The sequence below is a fragment of the Indicator indicator genome, chromosome 21 (genome assembly GCF_027791375.1).
Source record: "Indicator indicator isolate 239-I01 chromosome 21, UM_Iind_1.1, whole genome shotgun sequence".
Classification (NCBI taxonomy): domain Eukaryota; kingdom Metazoa; phylum Chordata; class Aves; order Piciformes; family Indicatoridae; genus Indicator; species Indicator indicator.
Window position 1 is genome coordinate 12,876,172 of NC_072030.1, and position 27,619 is coordinate 12,903,790.

General features: G+C 47.9%; 1 protein-coding gene across 2 annotated transcripts; it reads left to right on the plus strand.

Moving 5' to 3' along the window:
• The first annotated feature begins 11,169 nt into the window (after nucleotides 1-11,169).
• On the plus strand, nucleotides 11,170-27,072 carry PAK6 (p21 (RAC1) activated kinase 6). Of its 2 annotated transcripts, XM_054390499.1 has the most exons (8): nucleotides 11,170-11,373; nucleotides 16,775-17,392; nucleotides 20,664-21,155; nucleotides 22,218-22,351; nucleotides 23,739-23,865; nucleotides 24,023-24,148; nucleotides 25,511-25,645; nucleotides 26,905-27,072. In XM_054390499.1, exons 1-8 carry the CDS (start codon nucleotides 11,170-11,172, stop codon nucleotides 27,070-27,072), a joined length of 2,004 nt encoding a protein of 667 aa, XP_054246474.1. The 2 variants fall into 2 exon arrangements, with proteins under 2 accessions (XP_054246474.1, XP_054246475.1); XM_054390500.1 differs by lacking the exon at nucleotides 25,511-25,645.
• Nucleotides 27,073-27,619: the final 547 nt, after the last annotated feature.

A 27,619-nucleotide genomic window follows, 5' to 3' on the forward strand; every position in this document is an offset into this window, starting at 1 on the left:
TGGCAGCTGTGCCCGCCCAGATCCTCCCAGCACACCTTCCCAAGCCACGCTGTAGTACTCACTGGTGTAGGGGTGTGAGTAGGTGCAGGCTGGCTGATCTCATCTGAGTTAAGTTACAACCTCAAATTCCATTGGACATTTCTACTGAATTCTATTGGCCAGGTGGCAACAGTGTGTGCAGCTCCAGAGGACAGCCCTGATGGCTCTGCTTTGATGTGTTTGGGGACAGAGGACTGAAAAAGCAGAAGCGAAGCTTGTGGCTGGTGAGTGGGAGTGCTCAGGTGAGGCTGGGGAAGGGAGGTGAGATCACCCTCTACAACTCCTTGTGAGGAGGTTGAAGGGAAGGGGGGGTTGGGCTCTCCTCACATGCAACAAGTGTCAGGACAAGAGGAAATAGCCTCAGGTTGTTCCAGGGGAGGTTCAGGTTGGATGTTAGGAACAATTTCTTCACAGCAAGGGTTTTCAGCCACTGCAGCAGGCTGCCCAGGGAGGTGGTGGAGTACCCACCTCTGGAAATATTTAAAAACCGCTTGGGTATGGTGCTGAGGGACATGGCTTTGTGACAGTGGCTTAGTAGCAGTGGCAGGATTGTGAGCTCCAGGTGATGTGGTGATCCAGGAGGTGTGTGACTGCCACTGTCTGTGCTGGGGGATGGGCTTTGCAAGCCATCAGCTGTGCTTGCTGAGCAGAGCTGCAACTTCCCTCTTGTAACCCAGTGTGCCAGAGACAGCTGGAGCTGCCACCCATGACATGACATGGGGGAGCACAGGGTGTGACTGCTTGGGTAGAGCTGCAGGATGTGGCACCCAGTGCTTGAAGGGCTCTGCTGGAGTGGTGTGTTCCCCAGATGCAGCAGAGAGCTTTGGCTCCTCCACATGTCATATGACCCTGCATGCCAGATGTGGCCCTTTGCTCTTGTCCCAACGTAACCTCCTGTCTGGTATGCAAGATGTTGCTGTTCATGGGAATTTTTGGAGGCAGAACCTTACATGTCCTGATTAGAATCTCTGTAATATTTTAATGCTCATTTTGAATGGGTCTGCCATACAAGCCAGTGGAGAGTGAAGCCTGGTGTCACAGAATCACAGAATGGTTAGGGTTGGAAGGAATCTTAAAGCTCATCTAGTTCCAACTCCCCTGCCATGGGCAGGGACACCTGTCACTGGACCAGGTTGCTTAAGGCCTCATCTAACCTGGCCTTGAACACCTCCAGGGAGGGGGCATCCACAACCTCCCTGGGTAACCTGTTCCAGTGTCTCACCACCCTCACTGTAAAGAATTTCTTCCTAGTTGTCCTGCTCACTCTTGAACTCCTTTGGTATTCTGGATCAGCAGCAAAAGGCAGCCACTTGTTTTAACCCTGATTCATTCTTCATGGCAAAGCACTGCAAAACCTGGGAACAATGCAGTTACTGCTTGGACATGGAACAGTGAAGTGGGGATGTGCAATGCGGGTGTCAGAGATGCAGTGCTGTGTGGGTTTGATATCCAGAGCAGAGGACACAGCCACATCAAAGGTTTAGAAGGTGGGGAATCACAGAGTGTGTCAGGGTGGAAGGGACCCTCAAAAGTCATCTTGTCCAACTCCCTGTAGGGACATCTCCAACCAGATCAAGTTGCTCAGGGCCACAGCAGGTTTGACCTTGAACGTCTGGCAACCTGGTCCAGTGTTCCACCATCTCATTGTGAAGAACTTCCTGATGTTCAACCTAACTGTACCCTACTCTAGTTTCAAACCATTGCCCCTCATCCTATCACCACAAGCCCTTCTAAACAGTTCTTCCCCAGCCTTCCTGTAGGTCCTCTTCAGATATTAAAATGTAGCTCTAAGGTCTACCCAGACCCTTTTCTTCTCCAAGCTGAACAGCCCCAACTCCCTCAGCCCGTCTTTGTAGGAGGAGTGCTCCAGTCCTCTGATTAACCTCATGGCCTCCTCTGGACCTGCTCCAGCAGATCCATGTCCTTCTTGTGTTGGGGGCTCCATAGCCAGTACTCCATGTTGGATCTCACCAGAGCAGAGTGGCTGAATCACCTCTCTGATCTGCTGGTCACACTGCTTTTAATGCAGCTCAGGATGCCATTGGCCTTCTTGGGAAGGTTCATAGTTGTTACAGTGGCTTCTGACCTGCAGCAGAGATGTTGCTGGCTTTGGGTGAAGAGGATGCAATGAGGTGCAGCCTTCTCTTGGTGGTGCAGTGGGATTTGCTCGCTGTCACACTCTCATCAACCACATACAGGTGGGGAGAGGCCAATCTTATAATGGAGCACTGGATTGCAGCTGAGGTTTGGGTGTGATTTCTGTCTGTAGAGCTGGTTTCTGTCATAGTGTCTAGCCTGCATGCTGGTGTCAAGATCAAATGTGTGGTTAGAGCTTGTCTTGGCTCCCACCAGCCCCATGCACCCATGTTTTCTCTCCACAGAGGCCAGGGTGTGTTTGGCCTGGATCTGGACTTAATATGAAGTTAAAAAGCAGCCAGGAGACATAGCTGGAAGCTCTTTTAGCTTTTACTACTCTAGACATAGATGGGAAGAAACAGAGCTAGTAATTTTTTTTTCTGTCTGGTCTGCAAATGAGGATAATAATTCCTTTTCCTTCCCTTTCTTCTGTTTACAAGAAACCTCTGGAGGGTGGGACCTGACTTCAGAGACTGGCACAATGGGACAGTGACTTCATCTGAGATTTCTAGGGGACTATAAAGAATGGAAAACTTAATTCTTTGTCAAAGGAGAAAAATCAGGTCATTAGCATTTGGGACATGCCTGTACTGGCTTCAGAAAGGTCAAGAGGTCTTCTCTTTGCAAGTGCTTTTATAATGTCCCAGGATAGATTTGGTCTGGTTTAGATGTGTTTTGGCTTAAGTGTGTCACTGAGCAGCCTCTGAAACAAACAAGGACATTGACTGCCTGGCAATTTTCAGGCAAGCAGGTTGAGGGAGGTTCTCCTCCCATTCTACTCTGCCCTGGTGAGGCCATAGCTGGAGTACTGGGCCCAGTTCTGGGCTCCCCAGTTTAAGAGAGACAGGGACTTGCTGGAGAGGGTATAGCAAAGGGCTACAAAAGTGCTGAGGTGAGTGGAAGACCTCTGTGAGGAGGAAAGACTGAGAGAATTGGGGCTTTTTAGGCTGGAGAAGAGAAGGCTGAGACGGGATGTTAGGAGGATGGGACCAGGCTGTTTTCAGTCATACCCAGTGACAGGACAAGGGCTAATGGGCACAAACTGGAAGATAAGTTCCATCTAAACATGAGGAGGAACTTCTTTAATTCAAGGGTGCTGGAGCATTGGAGCAGGCTGCCCAGAGAGGTGATGGAGTCTCCATCTCTGGAGATATTCCAAACCTGCCTGGTGTGACCTTCTCTAAGTGATGCTACCTTGGCAGGGGAATTGGGCTTGATTTCAGGAGATCCAACTACTATTCTGTGATTTAACCCTAACTGATGAGCAAGGGTAGGGAGTGGAGGAGAAAGAGCCAGCACCAAGAGCATTCAGACCCTGCTTACAGGAGGCACAGCAAAACCCCCCACCCAGCACTTGTTTCCTTTTCTCATTTGTCAAAAATAACCCCACCAATACAACAAATATGTCTCTCTCTAAGCTCATTTTGAATGTTATATTAATCTGTGTATTCGTGTGTGTGTGTTTGGGCAGGATTTAGAGCATTACATCAGTTTGTTGTGCTGCTGGTTCGCTCAGACACAGCTCTGCTGTTGGGGGCTGGTGAGGAGAGCGAGCAGTAGAAGGAATGGGTTTGAAATTGGGGAAGTGCTAGCACAGAAAGCAAATATCTGGTGAATAATAAGCACCTAACCCAGCATTTCTAAAACTTCAATTGCAGACAAATGTGGAAGGTATCAAAAGTGGCCAGAGAAGGGCCACAAGAATGATCAGAGGACTGGAAGAGCTGCAGTACGAGGAAAGGCTGGGTTTGTTCAGTCTTGAGAGGGGAAGGCTTAGGAGAGACCTTCTTACTATGGACCAGTACATAAATGGTGGCTACCTTTTATCAAAAAGTTCCATGGAAAAGACATGGAGTAATGGATGCAGGTTACTCCTGGGGAGATTCTGGCTGGACTCTAGGAGAACAGTTTTCCCCATGAGAACAGTCAGGCATTGGAATCATCTCCCAAGGGAAGTGATGGATTCACCTACATTAGAGAGTTTCAACTAGACTGCTGGCTAGAAAGGTTGGACCAGATGATCCTCAAGGTCCTTTCCAATCTGGCTTTCTGTGATTCTGCATGGCCATGCCACGGCTCTGGACTTTCCCACCCTATTTCAGATCTCAGACAATTTTGCTTCTCCTTTGTTGTCATTTCTAGCTGTGTGAAGTCACAGTTGGGTTTGTGAGCTCCTCAGGGAGGTAGCCTGTTGTTCTGCTTTGCCTGCAAGGTGTTATGAACATTTATGGCTTTATTTATGGTAGAAATAACACTCATGTCAGAAAGCTCAGGAGGGTAAACATCAGGATTTTGGAAGGTAGGGCACACAGTGAACTGGGTTCCTGTGAACCATGTGTGCATGTTCACACATACGTGTGCATGAGCAGGTGTGTGCATGCACCAGGTGTCAGAAATGGCCTCTTTAACTTGTGCTGCCTTTGGTCTCTGACCTGTAGAGCAGAGCATGCAAATGCCTCCTGCATTTGTCAGTGCCTTCTCTGGGATCTGCTTCATCTTCTGTGATAGAGACGGTGAGATGGGAGTCAGTCTCTTCTCCCTGGTATCAGGTGAAAGAACAAAAGGAAATGAACTGAAATTGTGGATATTAAGAACAATTTTTTTGCTCAAGATCAGCATTTTGACTTAGTGATCTTGAAGGTCTCAACAGTTCTATGATTCCTACTCCAGACTCAATCTGCATGTTGCGGAGGAAGAGTTGTCCTCTTAGAATCTTAGAATTGTTTGGATGTGAGATCATTGAGTCCAACTATAAACCCAACACTACCAAGGCCATTAAACCATGTCCCCAAGTGCCATATCTACACATTCTTTGTACACCCCCAGGGATGGTGACTCCATCACTTCCCTGGGCAGTCTGACCACTCTTGCAAGAAAGAAATTGTTCCTAGTCTCCAACCTAAACCTCCCCTGGCACAGTTTCAGTGTTACACTTGCAGCTGGGCAGAGCTTTTGGTGCATCAGCTGGGAAATACTGGAAATTGCTTCCTCCAGCCCAGGACCAAGTGCTGTCTGTGCTCTGGGGCAGGAGGAAGATAGTGATCTGCCTCCAGACCTGTGACAGCAGTGCCTGAAGTGCTGAGGAGTGAGTTCAGTTGCTGCAACAAAGAAGCGGGGGAGGGAGAGCTTATTTTTAACTGGAAACTGCACAAGTGAGGCTGAAGTCGCTCCCTGCTCTCCTGCTATCACCAAGTGTACGTGCGAGTGAACACAAGCAAGGGCACAAATACAGATGGGGGTGGGACTGTGGGGAGGCAGACTAGCTGGAATGGCAGTGTGTGCTGGCTGCTTTGTCTGAGCTTTTGCACGCCTGTGTTCTCAGGAGCAATCTCTGAGAATGCTTATCTACTGATTTTTTTAATTTTTCAGTGGGGTTGATGCCTTTCAGTGCCCTGCTCCTTGGCTTGCCTCTCTCTCAGCCATTCCTCCTTTCCTAACTTTTATTCCCCATTTCTCTCTTCCATTTTTCAGCTTCCCACCGCTTCTTCTCATCTGAGCCTCAGGTTGCCTCTCTCCCAGCCATGCCTCTCTCCCAGCCATGCCTCTCTCCCAGCCATGCCTCTCTCCCAGCCATGCCTCTCTCCCTTTTCCCAACTCTCATTCCCCTTTTCTCTCTTCCACTCTTAATCTTCCCACCCCTTCGTCTCATCTGAGCCTGACCCTTTTCTCTTCTTGCCCCTCCTTCCCAGTTGAGCCCTCCCCCTGCTCTGGATCTGCGGGCTGTGGGATTTCTTTGCTGCTGCTCAGTGGCAGATGTGACAGCTTGCGGAGCTGTATCATCTAGGAGCCGCTCTAGCTGGAGTTGCAAAACCCTAACGTGGTTTCCCAGGCAGCAGGAATGGATTGCTGAGAGAATTTCCATCTCCGACTGCTTTTGTCTGGTGGTAGTGACTTTTCTTATTTCTGTTTGTGACATTTCTTGCAGCACAGTTGTCAGCAGGGGTTGAAAGACTAAAGTCTGGTGGATTATTATCAAATCGGCGTCAGGGTATTTGTGTTATTCTATTAAACAGATGCTGTCTGTGTTTAAGTACAGGTTTGGCTTGATTTACAAAATGTTATCTGCATAAAATGTTGTTATGAATTTCTTACTGAATGAGAAAAGGGCTTTTAATATGTGTTTTATTTCAACATTCTTTAGCTGGGTCTCGGGTAAAAAGCTGCTGCATGGAAAGCACAGAGTGAGAGGGGACTGGCTAAATACAGACAGGGAAATGCAAAACCTGCAGAGATTGTGGCAATCCACTGGATTTCAAATCACTATTTTTAGTGCCTGGATTTCCTTTGCTCTTAAGGCAGCCTACCTTTAAACCACCTGTCTGCTGTGGCACTGTCTTTCTAATCAGAGATTGATGCTGGCCAGAGACAGCCAATGTCACTGGGTACCCAGGGAGTGTTGTGTTTGGAGCTGGTGACATCGGGGTGTTGTTTAACATGTCTGTTATAAGGCAATAAGGTTGATGCAGACCATGGCACCCTAAAACTGACCAGGAACTCAGGAGATGCTTTGTTCTGGGTTTGGGAAGCATGCTTTTGGATCTAGGTGCAGTCCAGGCTTTGACTGACAGGGGCAACAAAGATGGTGAGGGGTTTGGAGAGCATGGCTTATAAGGAGAGGCTGAAGGAGCTGCAGTTGCATAGCCTGAAGAAGAGCAGGCTGAGAGGAGACCTTATTGCTCTCTGCAGCTACCTGAATGAGGTTGTAGCTGAGACTGAGAGGTGTTGGCCTCTTCTGCCGAGTAACTAACAACAGAACAAGTGGTAATGGCTTTGAGCAGCACTCGAGGGGGTTTAGGTTGGATATTAAGAACAATTTCTTTCCTGAAAGAGCGGTCAGGCACTGGGACAGGCTGCACAGGCAGGTGGTGGAGTCACTGCCTCTGAAGGTGTTCAAAGAATGGGTAGTTGTGGCACTTTGGAACATGGTCTGGTGGTCATGGAGGTATTAGGTAAAAGGTTGCATTTGATGGTCTTAGAGGTCTTTTCCAACCTTAATGAATCTATGATGATGTGACAGGCAGAGTGTAGTTTCTATGCTTATGCAAACTGAGATGCTGGCACAGAGGCACTGCTCTATTTGGGGCCAGAATATCATCCCAGGCTTTAAAAATGTGCATTTGGAAGTAGTTTAGCTGGAGTTGTTCTCCTTGTGGGTGAAATGGTTGAGATGTTTAGAAAACAACTGATACTACAAGAGTTGATGGTTGTGACATTGGTAACACCATGTTTCACAGGACCTCTTGCCACCTGAAGCAATTAAAGAGCATACTTGAAAGACAGAACCATGGAACGGTAGGGGTTGGAAGGGACCTCTGGAGATCAAGCCCAGATCCCCTGCCCAGGCTGGACACTCTGTGCTATGCCTTCAATATCTTCTCGTCATGGAGATGAGATTAGGAAAGCAGCTGTGAAAGTAGGAGCAGGGGAGAGAAGGAAAGATACTGGTTGAAATAGTGATGTTGGTCTGGAAATGCCTCTGTCATGGTGGATCAAGTAGCTGTCATGAGTGATGTGTAGTCAACGATTCAGAACTGAAGCACTTGATATAATACCACAGACACACTTCCTGCTTTCTTTGGAGGCTGGGAAAGCTCCTCAGCAGCACCAGCTGTTGGTCTGAACAGCACTAACACCATCAGCTAGAATATTTTTTTCCTTTCTAGGACTGTCTGCACTTTGTTTTTTTTTCCCCTCAAAGAATTGCCCTATGACTTTAATCTCGATTATTAGTTAATATGCAGCACCTAAGGGGCCTTAGAGATGAATCACTGTGTTTGAGGAGCTGCAACAGAGACCTGGAGCACAGACACCCCTCCCATAAGCTCTCTATTAAGATGTATTTAGGTTTTCATTGGAACATATTCTAAGCAAAGATTATTCTGGCTGTGAAACCTCTTCTGGGCAGAACAGCTGCCTCTTTTGTGTTTTTTTCAGTTGTCTAACCTTTTCTTTTCTCTTTTTTTCCAACTGTAAAATGTCATTAGTAGGCTTCTGGACACAGTATGACAATGGACATAGTGTGTGAAGTCTGTCACCAAGGATGGATTGCATGAGTGGGGACTTAGATGGTGCAAAAGTTCCTTCTATGCCTTACAAACACATCCTTGTGACTACAGGATCACGGTAACCAGATGTTAAGGCAGCGTGGATGTGTTTTCAGGATCTCAGTCTAGCACTAAGAAGCAAAAATAACACCTGGTGACTGGACTTTGCTCCTAAACAAGTTTTAAGTGGAGCAACCTGGAAAATGTTTGACATGGGGGAAAAAACCATGAGGTGTGCTGACTGTTGAGACCAGCGTCCTCTAGAAATGTGCTCATGTCTACACCACAACATCTTATCTTATGTCTGTGTTCTGTGTCTCTGACCCTTGGCAATAATTATTCAGCACAAATAGTTGGAAGCTGGGGTCCTGTACAGGGGAAGAGTGGTCACTAAATCGAAGATTGAGATTTAAAGGATGAACTGCACAGTGAGAGCCACAGAATCACAGAACAGCAGGAGTGAGAAAGGACCTCCAGAGATCATTGAGTCCAAACTGCCTGCCAAAGCAGGATCACCTAGGGCAGGTCACATGGAAGGCATCCAGATGTGTCTTGAAAGTCTCCAGAGAAGGAGAATCTAATACTGAAGTTGCCAGTGGAAGGTGAAGAGCATAGAAACATTTTTGTGTTTTCTACTGGTGGGCATTAATTGCTTTAAATTGACCTGTAGAGCTTGTCCCAAGCTAGAGAGCTTTAGCACTGAACTACCTACAGTGTTTGGGCAGCAGGTCTCTGTTTTACACAGTTTCACCTCTCTTACACCTTTCACTGTGCAGTTCATTGACAAAAAGCACCTTGGAGAGGAGATGGAATCATAGAATTGTTTGTGTTGGAAAAGACCTCTAAGATCATCAACTCCAAACACCAAAGTAAGACCACCATGGCCATGAAACCATATCTCCAAGTGCCATGTCCACAAGTTTCTTGAACACCTCTAGGGATGGTGACTCCACCACCACCTTGGGCAGCCTGTTCCAATGCCTGACCACTCTTTCAGGAAAGAAATTGTTCTTAATATCCAATCTAAACCTCCCCTGGCACAATTTCAGGCCATGATGGTGAGCTGTGGTGCACAGTAGTTCCGCTGCAGCCACAGAACTGCAATCAGTCCATTAAATGTGTTTCTTCATCAGGGAATGGAATACCTGGGATGCTTACAACTTCAATGCCATCAAGCCAGTCAATAGAATAATAAAATTCAGGGGAGAAGGGACCTCAAGAGCACCCCTTGCTCAAAGCAGGGTCTGCTGTAAGGGTCAGGGCCAAGTTGCTCAGGGTTTTGTCTTCAAGACAAAACTTGCCCTTGAACACCTCTGAGGATGGAGACTGCATTGCCTATCTGGGCAAGCTCTGAGCTGTTTCTTCATGGGAAGAATAACGTCCCCCTCATCCCATCTTCTCCATCTGTCTTTTGGGAAGAATTTGTGTCCGTCCATCACAGTTCTCCAGTTATTCAAGCTCTCCCACCTCTGTGACTGCTTACAGAGTTCCATTTCTTCCTTTTCCTTCGTATCTTCCCAGTTTCCAAAAGGTCTAAAACTTTTGGCTTTCTATCTATCTGCATCTCTCTTCTTTTTTTTTTTTTTGGCTATAAATTCAGATTTGGACTGTCTCTTGTGTTTAGGAGCACTTTAAGTGTTAGCTGCTTTTGTCTGGTTACAGTTGCAATGGCTGTTCACACAAACTGACTCTCTCAGCCCCCAAGGGAAAGGAATCTTACTTTTTAATTTTAGCTACCTGCTGACAGAGTTTGATTTCCACCTACCACCTCCTCCCTCTCTCCCAAACACTCTAAGCTAGAAAAAACAGATCCAAAAACCATTCTTGGGTGGCTCTTCCTTTGACAAACACTCTGTTATCTTTAAATGGGAATCAAATGGATATTACTTGGGCTAACCAGTGAGAAGACAACCTGAGCCCTTTTCATAACTCCTCTTCATTCCAGGCTTGCAGTGAAATCAACAGTGTCTTAAGTGGCTGGACTCCAAAGCCATGTAACCTGGGTACAAGCTTGTAAAGGATTAAATCTCTCTCTCATGTATATTTGAAACACTTATATCAGGCAAGATGAATTTGTAGAAATGGAGGAAGCCAAGTGGTGGGAGTTCAGCTGTAGACTAACAGGTGTTTGGTTCTTTTCTGAGCTAGGAGCAGTTTCATAGTGGGCAGAGCGCTGCAAAGGTCACTACAAATCCTCAACTCATGACCTGTTAGGTGGTCCTGAGCAAGTCATTGCTCTCTTCTTGCCATCTGCAAAGGAGATGATCAACTCTTGTTAACGTGCTTGTCACTGGAGAATGCTATTAACTAATAGAATTCATAGAATAGTTTTGATTGGAAAAGATCTCAGGACTGCTGAGGCCACACCTTGAATCCTGGGGCTGGAGCAGGTCCAGAGAAGGGCAACAAAGCTGGTGAAGGGCTTTGAAGACAGCTTTGAAGTCCTTTGAGGAATGGCTGAGGGAACTGGAGTGATTGATTCTTTAGAAGTGGAGCCTAAGAGCAAACCTCATCACCTTCTGTGACAGAAAGAAGGTTGAAGCCAGGTGGGAGTCAGTCTCTTCTCACATGCAACAAGTGACAAGGGAAAATGACCTCAAGTTGTGCCAGGGGAGGCTCAGGTTGGACATTAGGAACAATTTCTTCCCAGAAAGGGTTCTCAGGCACTGGAACAGGCTGCTGAAGGAGGTGGTGGAGGGGTTTAAAAGCTGCGTGGATGTGCTGCTGTGGGACGTGATTTAGTGGCAGTGGTTTAGCAGCCGTGGTGGGATTGTGAGCTCCAGGTGAGCAGTTGGACTTGATGATCTCAGAGGTCTCTTCCAACCTCAACCCTTCTATAATTCTGTGACAAGATCATCGAGTCCAAGCATTATGTGAGAGCTGATGCAGGCCATATTGGTCCTAGACACACAAGGGCACTGGTGACATTGCCTTCTCTGCCCCAGGCATCATGTTCCGCAAGAAGAAGAAGAAACGCCCGGAGATCTCGGCTCCGCAGAACTTCGAGCACCGTGTCCACACTTCCTTTGACCCAAAGGAGGGCAAATTCGTGGGCCTGCCCCCACAATGGCAGAATATTCTAGACACGCTGAGGCGTCCCAAGCCAGTGGTCGACCCTTCCAGGATCACAAGGATGCAACTCCAGCCTATGAAGGTAAGAGAGGAAGGCTGCTCTTTCCTGTTCCATAGGATTTCCTGCTCCTTGGGGAGGACCAAGCTGAGGCAATTTTTTCATTGCCCTATGTGTATTGAAATGAGGCTAAGAGGGGATCTGTAAAGAATCTCCCAGGAGATCCAGAGAGGTGATTCTGCTCTGGTGAGATGTAACAGGGAGCACTGTGTCTGTCTATAGAGCCCCCAGCACAAGAAGGACATGGACCTGCTGGAGCAAGTCCAGAGGAGGCCACAAAGATGATCAGGGAGCTGGAGCACCTCTCCTGTGAGGACAGGCTGAGAGAGTTGGGGCTGTTCATCCTGGGGAAGAGAAGACTCTGAGGAGACCTTAGAGAGCTGCATTTCAGTAGCTGAAGGGAGCTACAGGAAGGTTGGGGAGGGACTGTTTAGAAGGGCTTGTGGTGATAGGATGAGAGGCAATGGTTTGAAACTGGTGGAGGGGAGATTTAGGCTGGACTTCAGGAGGAAGGTCTTCACAATGAGTGTGGTGAGACACTGGAAAAGGTTGCCCAGAGAGGTGGCTGAAGCCACATCCGTGGAGACATTCAAGGTCAAACTTGCTGGGCTCTAATAAGTGGGATTTTTGCAGTGATAGTAACTTGATGACAAATCAGGAGAGCAGTGTCCTTAGTTACAATAGTGTCACCACTCAAATCATCAACTGGCTGCCTGCACCAAGGACTTGTGAAAGCTCCTGTGGTAGCTGACAGGGCTTAGGATGTGTTCAGCTGTTGTAGACAGAAGCTAAGAGACTTCATGGAGGGCCCTTTGTTAGCAGGTTTGTCATGCTGGTGGGTGAGCAAACTTGGCTGGTGATGAAGCTGAGAGGAAAGCCTGAGTGGGAGAGCTGGGGTAGCACTGGCTGACTGCTGGTGGGTACAGATGAGAAGCAGACACCAGGGAGCAAGGCTAAACTGGGGGTTAGGCTGAGAGGGCTTATAAACCAGCACGTTAACTGAAAGTGGAACATAGTAAACAGGAGAAAGTTCTTAAAATGCTCCTTTAAAGTAGAGCAGAGTAGATTTAGGTTGTACATAAGGAAGAAGTTCTTTACCGTGAGGGTGGTAAGACAATGGAACAGGGAAGTTGTGGATGCCTCATTCCTGGAATTGTTTAAGATCAGGTTGGATGGGGCCTTGAGCAACCTGATCTAGTGGGAGGTGTCCCTGCTCATGGTAGGGAGTTGGAACTGGATGATCTTTAAGATCCCTTCCAACACATTTCATTCTGTGATCAAAGCAAGTCCTTCAGTAAGGAGAAACCAGGTGCTGCTCCTTGTAGGTGGGTGAATTTTGGTGGCCATCTTGCTCTGATGGCTGTTGATAATGGCACCTGGAGCCTCTGTGCTCTTCAATAGTGCAGGGACCTGCTGGGTGACAAGAGGCAGATTCATGATGACCTCTTGGAAAAGGAAATGAAAGATGGTGAACAGGGCTATTGTGCTTAAAGTCTGGCCAGCTTGTGGAAAGTTTTTGTTCCCAGTTAAAAAAAAAAACCAAACACCAAACAAAAATAAACTACAGGAGCCTAAAAGCTGAACTGTAAATTGTAAAGATGTTGCTACTTGGATTTTAGGAGGGACATGGAAAGAACTAGTTGTCTGCATGATAACTATGTTTATAGAATCATAGAACTGTCATCCAGTCCACCCATTAAACCATGTCCCCAAGTGCCATGGCTACACATTTTTTGAACACCTCCAGGGATGGTGACTCCACCACCTCCCTGGACAGCCTGTTCCAATCCCTGACCACTCTTGCAGGAAATAAATTGTTCCCAATGTCAAATTTCAACCTTCCCTGGCACAATTTCAGGGCATTTCCTCTCATTCTATCATCTGATATTAGGGAGAAGATACCAACCCCCACCTCACTCCAACCTCCTTTCAGGCAGTTGTAGAGAGCAAGGAGGATTTAGCTTTATGTGTAAAGATGCTTAAAAGATGGGGACTAAATGGGACATGTTTTAATACAATGTAAGAATTAAAGCAAAAAGAAACCTGCAATTTAAATGGCACGTCAGGATGTTTGAGCAGACCCTGATTTAGAAAGGAAAAGCTTGCTCAGGAAGAGCAGGTAATAGAAAAGAGGGAGGAGATATTTCCTTGCATGTTATGATGTCCTGAATGTGTTTTTGAGGTTCAAAATGTAGTAGAGAGAGAACCACAATCCAGAGGAGAGAGAAAATGTGTAATAAGAGACCAACTTGGTTAGATCAGGAGCACTCTAATGAGCTTAAACTGCGGGAGGATTGCTCAGAAGGGTGGAAAGTAGGTCAAGTTATAAAGGGCAAATAGAAAAGAAATGTATGTAGGAACAAAACTGGAAGGCCAAGGCAGAAAAGGAGATGTTATTCTCAAAGAACATAAAGGACAAGAGGAGAAATCATAAGTACATGGAGAAAGAGAAGGAGGATGAAGGGAAGAATTTGCTCCCTGCTCATTTGGGGGGAGAGCTTAATAACAGATGACACTGAGAAATCTTAAATGTTTAATGATTTTTCTTCAGTCTTTATTGAGAATGTTAACTCTGATCAGGAGGCTAACACAATTAACATGAGCATGAAAGGAGAACTCAGGCTAGAATAAGAGAACAACATGAGACTTCTTAAATAAGTTCCATATCTTCAAGTCAGATGGGCCTAATGCAATTTAAATTCCCAGAAAAAGACTGGAACAAATAAGCAAGTAATCTGTTTGCAACTGCTTCCAAGGAGATAGCAGGGTAATAGCCAGCTGCCAGCCTGGATTTGGGGACATGGCACTTGGTGACATGGTTTACTGGCCATGGTGGTCTTAGCTTGATGGCTGGACTTGATGACCTTAGAGGCCTTTTCCATCCCAAACAATTCTATGATTCTATGATTTATCAAGAACAAATCATGATGAGCACCCCAGTTTCTGTCAGTCACAGGTATCAGGCTTTGGGTTAGGGAGAAATGAGAACTCCCTCCTAAATCTTTACTTCAGGTGGTAGAACAGAGGAAATGGCCTGAAATTGTGCCAGGGGAATTTTAGGTTGGAGATTAGGAACAATTTCTTTCCTTCAAGAGCAATCAGGCATTAGAAGAGGCTGCCCAGGGAGGTGGTGGAGTCACTGTTTATCTTTTATCCTGTCACTTGTTGCCTGTGAGAAGAGACCAAGCCCTGCCTCTCTTCAACCTCCTTTGAGGGAGTTGTAGAGGGTGAAGTCCTCACAGGACTTATATTTAAGACCCTTACCCAGCTTTGCTGTCATTCTCCAGACATGCTCCAGGTCCTCTATGTCCTTCTTGCAGTGATGGGTCCAAAACTGAACCCAGCATTTGAGGTGTGGCCTCACCAGTGCTGAGCAGAGGGGGGCCAATCACATCCATAGACCTGCTGGCCACGCTATTCCTGATCCAAGCCAGGATGCCATTGGCCTTCTTGGCCACCTGGGCGCATGCTGGCTCATCTTCAGCCTGCCGTGAATCAACACCCGCAGGTCTGTCTCCACTGAGCAGCTCTCCATCCTCCCTGCCCCAAGCTGATGATGTGTTTGCAGTGGTATGAGTTGCATTGTCCTTTCTTCACCTTGCTTGCCAAAATCTCCCACTCTGCCCTTCATTTTCCAGCACTGAGCAAACCAGGTGCTCATTTTGTGCACTGTGGTGGCATTCTGTGGAAATTACTGGAGCTGCTGTTTTGCACCAGCTAAATATTAGGCTGGGTGTAATTAATTCAGCATCTTTAAAGATCCCTGGAGTTCAGTTTGCAAACAGGAGATTGCCATCACTCCAGGGAGGGACTTTCCTCAGGCAGAGACTCGTGAAAGTGTAGGAGTGAGCCTAGGCTGTGAATTTCTGTGAAGAAATGCAGCATTTGAGTTCCCAGCACTAAAAAAGCTTCTGTAAGCTTTTCAGGCTCCAGAATAAACAAGGCAGAGCACTACATCATATACCCGGAGCTTCAAGTGTCCTACTTGTGTAACACTGGTGCTTGTTTGGATGGAAGCCTTGTTCTTCATCCTTTGCTTACAAGGCAGTTGGGAGCTGTTGTTGACCCTTTGTTCATCAATTTAATTACAATAGCTTGGCAGGACAGAGGGATGCGGTGTTGGAACAGTGTGGTCTTCACTGGTCAGGAATAAGATGCATTAGCAAAAAGCAGACTCAGGGAGGATGACCAGCTGGAAAGCAGCTCCACAGAGGAGGACCTTGGAGTCCTGGTGAACAATAAGTTGTCCATGGGACAGCAACGTGCCCTTGAGGCCAAGAAAGCCAGCGGTCTCCTGGGGTGCATTGAGTATGGCCAGCAGGTCAAGGGAGGTGGTTCTTCCCCTCTACTCAGCCCTGGTGAGACCACATCTAGAGTATTGTGTTCAGTTCTGGGCTCTGCAGTTTAAGAGGGACAGGAATATACTAGAGAGTGTCCCGCAGAGGCTACAGGGATGATGAAGGGAATGGAACATCTGATGAGAAAAGGCTGAGAAACCTGGGGCTGTTTACCCTGGGGAAGAGAAGACTGAGAGGAGATTTCATCAGTGTTTACAAATATCTGAAGGGTGGCTGACAAGAACAAAGGGCCAGGCTCTTTTCAATGGTGTCCGTTAATAGGACAAGGGGCAACAAACACAAACCAAAGCCCAGGGAGTTCCACCTCAACATGAGGAGAAACTTCTTTGGTGTGTGGGTGTTGGAGCCCTGGAGCAGGCTGCCCAGAGAGGTAGTGTGGAGTCTTCTTCTCTGGAGACTCTCAAGACCCATCTGGATGTGTTCCTGGGTGACCTGTCCTAGGTGATCCTGCTTTGGCAGGGAAGTTGGACTCGATCTCTGGAGGTCCCTGTCAATCCCCACCATTCTATGATTACAACACCTACTGAGAGTGCTACAGGGGAGAGATGAAGCTTGTGTTGGAGTAGCAAGGTGATGTTTGCAGACAGAGCTTATGGCCTGCTGTAAGTTCTGCTGAGAACTGGTGTTCTCAGGAGCTTGTGGAGTCTAAATAATGTAGTGCACACAGCACACTTCCAGTACAAAAAAACTCAAAACCATAACAACCACCACAAAAACAAAAAACAAACAAACAAAAAACCACCAAACAAACAAACAAAAAAACCCCACAACAGTCAGGAGTGCTAGAAACATCCCAGCTTTGCTCTAATGATGTCCTGTAGAGAGTGAGTGCAGCAGCAGGATGGGCTGGATGAAAGGACTGCTCTGCCTGACAGAAGGATGGAGCCCAAGGAGTCATTTTGCCACCCTGCTCCTTAGTAAGGAGCAAAGAAAAAGAGACAGAAAAATTTCTCTTCTATCCTTAGTCCCTGGAGTCATCTTCAAACAAAATCCACCCTCTGTCAAAATGAACTCAGCCTCAGTTTTTCCATCTCTAACTTTTTTCCCTCCTCCCCTGTGTTTCACAGACCGTGGTGAGGGGCAGCACGGTGGAAGTGGAAGGCTACATCTCTGGGATCCTCAATGACATCCAGAAGCTTTCTGCCATCAGTTCTAACACTCTGAGGGGAAGGAGCCCCACCAGCAGGAGAAGAGCACAGTCCCTCGGGCTCTTGGGTGAAGAGAGACCTCCAGACATGTATCTTCAGAGTCCTGAAGCAGACTGGGCAGACAAATATGGAAACTACCTCAACTGCAATGGTGGGACCAAGGTGACCCGGAGGCAGACTATGTGGCCAGATTACAAACCCCGCTTGGAAGGACAGTCTCACCCCAATGGTATGGTCACCAAAGCACAGTCCCTCGGGCCTTCAGAGTTCCAGAGTGCTGATGGCAGCTGCCTCCAGCGTGCTTCTGCTCTGCAGCACATGCCAACACTGCCTGGGGACAGTGACAAGATGGGAAAGAGAAAGTCAGAAGAGTGCTGGCCTCAGCCATGTCTCCTACGACAGGCAAACTCCAGGCCCTCAGGGGAGGGCAGCCCCAGCTCCAAGTCAAGGGAGAACAGCTTGAAGAGGAGGCTGCTGCGCAGTGTGTTCCCCTCGTCTGGCAGCTCAAACAAGTTGGGTCCTTCCCTGCAGATGAAGGTAGAGTGACTCAGTGCTTGGGATCATAGAACGGTGGGGATTGACAGGGGCCTCCAGAGATCATCAAGTCCAACCCCCTGCCAAAGCAGGATCACCTAGGACAGGTCACCCAGGAACACATCCAGATGGATCTTGAGAGTCTCCAGAGAAGAAGACTCCACTACCTCTCTGGGCTGCCTGCTCCAGGGCTCCAGCACCCTGACACCAAAGAAGTTTCTCCTCATGTTGAGGTGGAACTTTCTGAGTTCTAGTTTGCATCCATTGCCTCTTATCCTATTAACGGACACCACTGACAAGAGTTTGTCCCCTTTTTCTTGATCAGGCACAACTGAGATGCTATTATAGGAGCCTAAATGTGCTTTAGTCTGGAGAAGAGGAGGCTGAGAGGATACCTTGTTGCTCTCTGCAACTGCCTGAAAAGAGGTTAGAGACAGGTTAGGATTGATCTCTTCTGCCTAGTATTAGGAAATTAGGAAAAGGCCTGAAATTTTGTCAGAGGAGGTTTAGGTTGGAGATTAGGAAAAATTACTTTCCTGCAAGAGTGGTCAGGCATTGGAACAGGCTGCCCAGGTAGGTAGTGGAGTCACCATCCCCAGAGGTGTTCAAGAACCATGTGGGGACATGGTTTAGTGGCCACGGTGATTTTGGGTTGACTGTTGGACTTGATGATCTTAGAGGCCTTTTCCAACCCAAACACTTCTATGATTCTATGTAGGGGCTGTCAGATTACAGGAGATAATACTTACATATGGTTGGCCAAACATGTGTGAGCTTGCAGGCATGTGATGTGTCCTTCTGCATGCTCTAGGTTATATAAAACCTTTTTATTCTGCACCCTCCTCCCAACCTGAGGCCAAACGAGTTGGGAAAGAAATGCTTGGTTGCCATGAGCATGCCTCCACAGGACTGCAAGGGTGGAGCTGGTAAATGAGGAAGGAACTTCTGACAGGCACAACCCTGCACCTCTATGTCAGAAGCTATCGTAGCAGCAGTGTGAAGATGAGCTGTGTGTCAGGCTTGGGCAGGTCTGACTGTTGCAAAAATCCTTGTTTAAAACACAAAGTGCATAGAATTCAACCTTATTTGATGATATTCAGCACAGGAAGGACATGGAGGGGGCCCAGAGTAGGCCATGAAGGTAGTCAGAGGCTGGAGCACCTCCCCTAAGAGGACAGGCTGAGAGAATTGGGGTTGTTCAGCTTGGAGAAGTGAATGCTCCGAGGAGACCTTAGAGCAGCAGTCCAGTAGCTGAAGGGAGCTACAGGAAGGCTGGGGAGGGACTGTTTAGGATGGCTTGTGGTGGTAGGATGAGAGGCAATGGTTTGAAACTGGAGCAGGGGAGATTTATGTTGGACATCAGGAAGAAGTTCTTAACTATGAGAGTGATGAGACACTGGAACAGGTTGCCCAGGGAGGGTGTAAATGCCCCATCCTTGGAGGTGTTCCAGGCCAGGTTGGACAGGGCTTGAGCAACCTGGTCCAGTGGGAGGTGTCCCTACCCACAGCAAGGAATTTGAACTAGATGATCTTCAAGGTTCCTTCCAACCTGAACCATTGTATGATTCTGTGATCTTGCAACTCAAGTTATTCTGACTCTATATTCTGTCTGAGACAGAGAAATGAGTGCTCTTGCAAACACTGTTGTCAGCTTGTGGTTCCCATCCCCATGTTATTATGAACTTTATTACTAACCACTCAGAATTGTGAGAGGGAAAGCTGGTTGCTTTGAAGTTTTTCTACTGCCCTGTAATAGCAGTGATTGGCTTGCTCCTTCTGAAGTTGCCACTTTGTCAGATCCACTCTTATTTTACATATAACCAAGTCTATAATGTATTTTATACCCAACCTGCTTGGTGCTGTTGACTTGGAATTAGTCAACGTGTCCAGGATGAGTAAGAGCACCACAAGATTCATCCTTCTTGGGAAGGAGACCTCTGTGAAGTGCTCTTATGGGAATGTGTGTCCCGAAGCCACGTTACCACAGGCTGTGATCTTACTCATAAACCAAACAGGGTTGGGTCCACTTAGTGCTTGAGTGGGAGGTCTCCAAAAAAGGGAATGGTTTTAAGCTGGAAGAGGATTGATTTGAATTGGAGATTAGGAAGAAACTCTTGGAAGTGAAGGTGGTGAGACACTGGAACAGGTTGCCCAGGGTAGTTGTGGATGTCCCCTCCCTGGAGGTGTTCAAGGTCAGGTTGGCTGAGGCCTTGAGCACCCTGGTCTGGTGGGAGGTGTCCCTGCCCATGGCAAGGGGTTGGAACTACATCATCTTATATCATCACCTACCCAAACCATTCTGTGCAAGGTCTTCAGAGCTTTGGGAAAGGCACCAAATCCAACCTTACTGTAGGTTAGTTTTGAGTCGCCAAGGTGGCAGGTGGCTTGCTGCAGCTGAAGTCTCCTGCTGGTTACCCACAGCCCTCCCAGTTCATGGTGCTAATTCTGTGTCTGATGGCCAGGAATGCTCTGCAGGTACCTGGGGAGAGTGCAGAGAGAGTTGTCAGGAGGCAGAGCCTAATTACCCAGAGGGAATTAGGCCAAGACATCAAAGTGATTTACAGCTCTGGCATGAATCCTCTTCCCCTTTGTACAAAGGAAGATCAGAGGCACAGACGGAACAAGGGTTTTCAAATTCTCTGCAGCACAGGTTGCCCCTGAGTTTTGGTGGCAAGGTTGGAATGCTTTTTATTTTTAGCAGCTGGGGTTTTGGTGGGTTTTTTGTTTGTTTTTTTGTTTGTTTGTTTGTTTTTTTGTTTTTTTGTTTGTTTGTTTCTTTCTTTCTTTGTTTTATGTGGGTTACAGGTTTTGGTGGGGTTTTTTTTGAAGCAAGGTCCCTTTTAAACTACCTCAGTTTGGAGATGCTCAAAGCACAGCACCCATCCTGTGACTTACCCTTGAAAATCTGCATCCATGTGGCTTCCCCTGGTCATGCAGTATTTGTTGGGCAGACCTGGAGACAAGAACTTGAAGCTTTTCACTCCAGTCTACTACAAGATTAGAACAGGCTGCCCAGTAAAGTGGTGGAGTCCTTATCGCTGGAGTTGTTTAAAAGCCGTTGGATGAGGTGCTTAGGGACATGGCCCAACAGTTGTGTGCAGGAAGATGTTAGGTTATGGTTGGAATCAGTGATCTTAAGGCCTTTTCCAACCAGGTGACTCTGTGATAAGATGTACTAAGCCATAGTGGAGAAACTGCTTCCTGCCCCTTCCCTCCTGTTAATCTAACCATCACTTTTTCTTTCTTCCACTTGTCCTATTTGTTCTTCTCAAAGCCTAATGCTTTCTTCAGGCCCCAGCAATGGGGTTCACCACGCAGCCCTGCAGCCAAAGCCCTGTCTCTTCCATCAGATCAGCCTGCGTCTGACTTCCCCAGGATGATCTCAGAAGCTGGAACCCCCCAGAAGTCCCCAGCGGTGGAGAAGGTGGCTGCAGCGCCACCAGGCAGGCCGTCACCGGCAGGCTCTCCCAGGAACCGGCAGACTCAGACCAGTTCTAGCAACCTTCACCTTCCTCAGGACTCTTCTGTGAAAGGGCAGCTGGCCAGTGAAGACCCCGTGGTTGTGACTCATGAGCAGTTCAAAGCTGCCCTTAGGATGGTTGTGGACCAGGGGGATCCCCGGACGATGCTGGAGAACTATGTAAAGATTGGCGAAGGGTCCACAGGCATTGTCTGCATCGCTCGAGAGAAGCACTCAGGGAGGCAGGTGGCAGTGAAAATGATGGACCTGAGGAAGCAGCAGCGCAGGGAGCTCCTTTTTAATGAGGTGAGTAGAGTGAGGAGAGGTGGGTTCTGCTGTCCTCCATGAAGTCAGTGTGGCAAAAAGGAGGGAAGGGCAGGAGATGTCTTCTTTTGAATAGAATGATGCTAGCAGCAGGACTAAAATGAGCGTGGGGATGGAGGCTGCTGTGCTGTACTCATAGGGCTGTGCATGCTGGTTTTGTTGGGTGGGATAAAGTGTTGTCTGTGTCAGCCTGGCCAGGCTGGAGAGCTGGGTGGAGGGGAACCTCATGAAGATCAACAAGGGCAAGTCCTGCACCTGGAGAGGTATAACCCCCTGCAGCAGTACAGGGGAGGGGCTGACCTGCTGGAAGGCAGCTCCATGGGGAGGGACCTGGGAGTGCTGGTGGACAATAAAGTCATCACATCACCATGAGTCAGCAATGTGCCCTTTTGGCCAAGAAGGCAAATGGTCTCATGGGGGACATGAAGAAGAGTGTGGTCAGCAGGTTGAGGGAGGTTCTCCTCTCCCTCTACTCTGCCCTGGTGATACTACACCTGGAGTATTGTGTCCAGTTCTGGATTCCCCAGTATGAGGGACAGGGAACTACTGGAGAGAGTCCAGTGGAGGGTCTGAGGATGCTGAGAGGCCTGGAGCATCTCTGTGAGGAGGAAAAGGCTGAGGCTGTTTAGCCTCAAGAAGAGCAGCCCCAGGGGGGATCTGCTCAATGCTCAGCAAGAGCTAAAAGGTGTGGGGCAAGAGGCTGAGGCCAGGCTTTTATCAGTGGTGCCCAGGGACAGGACAAGGGGCAACAGGCACAAACTGGAGCCCAGGAGGTTCCAGATGAAGATGAGGAGAAACTTCTTTGGTGTGAGGGTGCTGGAGCCCTGGAGCAGGCTGCTCGGAGAGGCTGTGGAGTCTTTTTGGAGAAATTCCAAACCCTCTTAGCCATTGTGCTGCTGGGCAAGCTACTGTGGGTGCCCTGCTTTAGCAGGGAGCTTGGACTGGATGATCTCCAGAGGTCCCTTCCAATCCTGCCATGCTGGGATTCTGGGATTCTGTTGTTAGTGATTTTGGGGTGGTCAGTTGTTCACTGTGTTTTCACAGGTGGTGATAATGAGGGACTATCAACATGTCAATGTGGTGGAGATGTACAAGAGCTATCTAGTGGGAGAGGAACTCTGGGTGCTGATGGAATTCCTGCAGGGGGGAGCCCTCACAGACATTGTGTCTCAGATCAGGTATGAAGCAAAATCTGAAATGGCAACACTTGTGTTCCCTCCTGATGGGCAAGAGCACTAGAGAGATTTCTGGGAAGAACAGTGAACCTCAGAGGTCTTGTGGTGCTTTGGAAGAACTACTACACGTTGTAACTGTCATCCCTCTGAAGTATAGTTCTGATGTAGGAGGCATCTCCTTCACAGCACTGATCCCTTTACAAACCCACTGCTCCTCTGATGACCTTCCCTGTGAATCATAGTGCTCACCAAAAACATTGTTTGCTTTATCTGTTGAATTCTGGCCAAGAACCTCATTGAATAAGGATTCAAGACCATGCAGAAATAGTTTTCAGTGGTGCAACCTTAGTAAGGTTGAATTTGTGACTAACTCCTCTGGAGAAGTGCAGCAGAGCCTTGAGATCTGGACTTCTTCCCAAATTTCATTGCCTAAAGATAGCAACTGCTGGACACTCTCCTAAATTTGCTTTCTTATCTACATCACTTTGTATTCATTAATGCCCCAAGCCTCTCTGGAGGGCAAAGAAGTTGTTCTCAAATGGCTTCTAGAGTCCCACTCACGAGGTGCTCTGGTGATGCAGTTATGAGTGCGTCTTACCCATGACCCTGGAGCACTGTCCTCCTGCTTCCCAGCAATCCTGTGAGACTGTAAACTGCCAATGAATAGATTGACCAAGGAAGTCTGGGATGAGCTTTCCTTTTTCTGAAGATTCAGATGAAATTCTGAAGGTTCAGAATCTCGTCTGGGTGACAATGAGGCAGTACTGAAGGTCCTTGCTTTGCTATTCCAAACAGCAGGATCCTCCAAAGACAAGGTTCTTGGTGCTCATGCTCAGTGTGCCAACAGAGTGATACAATTCAGGAGGGGTTTGCCCTGCTTGTCACCTGTGCTGCCCTTAGGAGTGAGAGTATCCAAGATGTCCATCTGTGTGACAGTTCTGAGGGATCCCTATCTTCACTGACACATGAGGTGTTTAGATGCTTTTTGGATGAAGTTGCACAACAGCCCTTGTGAGCCATAGCTTTCCTATGTTTCCTCAAGAAAAAGCTGTCTCAACAGTTACTGCAGCACCTTGGCATGAAGACACAGTCCTGCCTGTCAGAACTGCTGGAAACAGCATCTTGCAGGATGACTTCAGATACAAGGTCTAAGATGAAGTTTCTCTGGGTTAGACTCCTGGAAATTTCAAATTGCAAAGCATGGAGACAAAAGGGTTCCCAGAAGTCATGGAAAAATGGTGAAAGTGAGATGGTCACAGTCATGGGGAACCAAAATTCATGGTCATGGGGAACCAAAGTATCTACCTCCAGTTCAACTTCACATTTACTCTGTGCCTCAAGGGGACCCATGAGTAGGAACTCTCCACATGTTCTGTGTTTTTAATTTCAGGCTAAATGAAGAGCAAATTGCAACAGTGTGTGAATCAGTGCTGCAGGCTCTGACCTATCTTCACTCTCAGGGGGTCATTCACCGAGACATTAAGAGTGATTCCATTCTTCTGACACTGGATGGAAGGGTATGATGATGTCCCTCTGGCAAACTGCTTCCTGCCTTCTGCTCCTGCAGCCTTAACCTGCCTCCTTGTTTCCTTTGTACCTGGTCCTTCTACTCCCTTAAGCCTTCGTTGTGTTTCTTTCCATGTTTTCAAGTTGGTTGCTTTTCTCTTTGGACAGGTCAAACTCTCAGATTTTGGCTTCTGTGCTCAGATCAGTAAAGATGTACCCAAAAGAAAGTCCCTAGTAGGTACTCCTTACTGGATGGCTCCAGAAGTTATTGCAAGGATACCATACACTACTGAGGTAAGGGACCACCTCTCTGATGTCAGAAGAAGGACCAGATAATCATAGAATCATTAAGGTTGGAGAAGACCTCCAAGGTAATTGAGTCCAACCATGAACTCAGCACTGCCAGGTCACCACTGAACCATGTCCCTCAGCACCACAGCTCCACAGCTTTTAAAACCCTCCAGGGATGGAGACTCCACCATTGCCTGGGCAGTCTGGACCAGGTCTTGACACCCTTTCCATGAAGAAATTTTTCCTCTTGTCCAACCTAACTTCCCCTGGGGCAACCTGAGGCCATTTCCTCTTGTTCTGTCACTTGTTTTTTGGGTGAAGAGACCAACCCCCACCTGGCTCCAGCCTCCTTTCAGGGAGCTGTAGAGAGCCGTAAGACCTCCCCTCAACCTCCTTTTCTCCAGGCTGAACAACTCCAGGTTCCTCAGCTGCTCCTCCCCAGCCCTGTTCTCCAAACCCTTCCTCAGCTTCATTGCCCTTCTCTGGACCTGCTCCAGCTCCTCAATGTCTTTTTTGGAGTGAGGTGACCAAAACTTGAACCCAGGATTTGAGGTGTGGCCTCAGCAGTGTCCAGTCCCAGGGCATGATAATTTTGGAAGTATCACAGGAAAATAACTGTTGGATTTTCTAGGAAGAGCCTCTAGAGTCTATTTAAGATGTAAATGCAACCTTGTGATGATATCAATATTTGCTAAAAGAGGAGGGAAACCAGGTGATTCTGCTTCTGGGAACATGATGTAAACTTGCCCTTTCCTTACTCCTGGAGCTTGGCTTAGGCTTGCATCTGCTGCAGTGTGGACAGATGTTGGGGAGGAGTGGCCTAGGACACGATATGGATCAGTAAATCCATCAATGCCAGGAAGGGAGGGGAGGAGGGTGGGCACAGATGAAATCCCAGGCAGGTGGCAGCAGCCTGGTTAGTTTTGTTTACCAACCAACCAGGTGTAGCACAAGCAGGTACTTGCAGACCTTCAGATGTTGCAACACCAGTGTGGCCCAGGCCAAGGTGGAAACTGTTTGACTGTGGTGAGGAGTCCAGCAGCATCAAGGGGGTTAAAGTTTTACTCTCTCAGTACTGTTTGTCAGGGGTGGGGTGTTGTGATCACAGAATCACAGGGGTTGGAAGGGACCTCTGGAAATCATTGAGTCCAACTCCTCTGCCAGAGCAGGTCACCTAGACCATGATGGTGTCCAGGTGGGCTTTGAATAACTCCAAAGATGGAGACTCCACCACATCTCTGGGCAGCCCATTCCACAGCTCCACCACCCTGTTCCGGTCTGTGCCCATTGCCTCCTGTCTTGATCATGAGGAAAGCAGCAAAGCACAAACTGTTGACTGTATTGATGTGACTTTGTCTCCTACAGGTGGATATCTGGTCTCTGGGGATCATGGTGATAGAGATGGTGGATGGAGAGCCCCCATATTTTAGTGACTCACCAGTCCAAGCAATGAAGAGACTCCGTGACAGTCCTCCTCCCAAGCTGAAAAACTTCCACAGGGTGAGCATATGAGGGACACTTGTAAAGCCACTAAGGTGGTCAGAGGGCTGGAGCACTTCTCTTATGAAGACAGGCTGAGGGATTTGGGCTTGTTCAGCCTGGAGGAGAGAAGGCTCTGGGGAGACCTTAGAGCTGCGTTTCAGTATCTGAAGGGGGCTCCAGGAAGGCTGGGGAGGGACTGTTTAGGAGGGCTTGTGGTGATAGGACGAGGGGCAATGGTTTGAAACTAGAGCAGGGCAGAGTTAGGTTGGATGTTAGGAGGCTCCTCACAATGAGGGTGGAGAGACACAGGTTGCCCAGAGAAGTGGTGGAGGCCCCATCCCTGGACACATTCGAAGTCAAACTTGCCGGGTCCCTGAGCAGCCTGCTCTAGGTGGAGACATCCTTGCTGGCTGCAGGCTGGTTGGACAAGATGACCTTTGAGGGTTACTTCTAACCCAGTGCCTTCTGTGAATCTGTGGTCATGGGGAAACAACTCCTATCAGCCCTTCCGAGTATATGGCTCTGAGAGTGGTCTTGATGGGACACATTTCAAGAGGAAGTCTTTGGCCCTGGTGCCTCAGTGGCTGCAAGCTGGTGCTGACAGCTAGTGGCTGCTTTGAGATATAGCCCTAATAAAGTAAGGTCACCTGGGCATAAACCTGGTCATGCAAATCAAAGCCTCTTCAGCTGTCCTCCCTAGTTAATATCTTTCTGATGTCATAGAATCATAGAAATGTTGAGGTTGGAAGAAACCTTCAAGATCAACTCCCTGAAAGGAGGTTGGAGTGAGGGGGGGTTTGGGCTCTGCTCACATGCAACAAGTGTTAGGACAAGAGGAAATGGCCTCATGTTGTGCCCGGGGAGGTTCAGGTTGGATATTAGGAAAAATTTCTTCCCACAAAGGGTTCTCAGGCACTGGAACAGGCTGCCCAGGGAGGTGGTGGAGTCACTATCCCTGGAAATGTTTTAAATCTGTGTGGATGTGGTGTTGAGGGACATGGTTTAGTAGTAGTGGCTCAGCAGCAGTGGTGGGATTGTGAGCTCCAGGTGAGTGGTTGGACCTGATGATCTCAGAGGTCTCTTCCAACCTCAGCAGTTCTATGGTTCTGTGGTCATCAAGCTCAACATCATGCAACCATCTGTTGTTATGATTAATGCTGGAATCTAATGAATCCTGGGGCAGGGGAAACACTCAGATCTCCTCTCAGTCTTCTCCAGAATAAACCCCTCTGTTGCTGGTTCCTTTCTGGGCTGACTTGGTTGGTTCTTTCCCACAGACCTCCCCAGTTCTGAGAGACTTTTTGGAAAGGATGTTGACCCGGGATCCACTGGAAAGAGCAACAGCACAAGAACTTCTGGATCACCCCTTTCTGCTCCAGACAGGGCTTCCAGAGTGCCTGGTGCCCCTCATCCAGCAGTACAGGAAGCGCACCTCGACCTGCTGATTTCAAGGACAAATGCTAGAAAAGAGAAATGTTTCTAGAAACCCCAAACATATCAGGAGACCAGGAGTCTCCTCCTGTGAATGGTGCTTGGAACTTGTCAGCAATCGTTTTAGAAGATGGCTGTGACACTGTCCTGGCATTCTCAGCCTTTTGTGGCTTCTTTTGCTGAAGACAATCAACACGTACCAGATCCAAGTAAGAACAAGGATGTCTCAAGAGTAAAGCAGGTGTCTCATGGCTTGTGGATCACTTCTTCCAACAAATGGAGCCTGAAGTTGTGTATCTGAATGTCTGCAAGTTTCTGCAAACCTTGGCTGCTGTCTACTGAACTGGAACAATATTTCCCAACTAGAAATGTGATCTTCACCTCCTTAGTTGTCCACTGGAGTCTTGAGCTGACCCAAATGTATGTTTGGGGGAACAGATCCCTTCAAACTCGCTAACAATGCACAAAGACTCAACATTATTTTTCCCCCACCCTGAGACTTTTTCCCAGATGATTTTAACTTCCCTTGGTGAAAGGCAGCCCTACAAAGCTGAAGGTCCT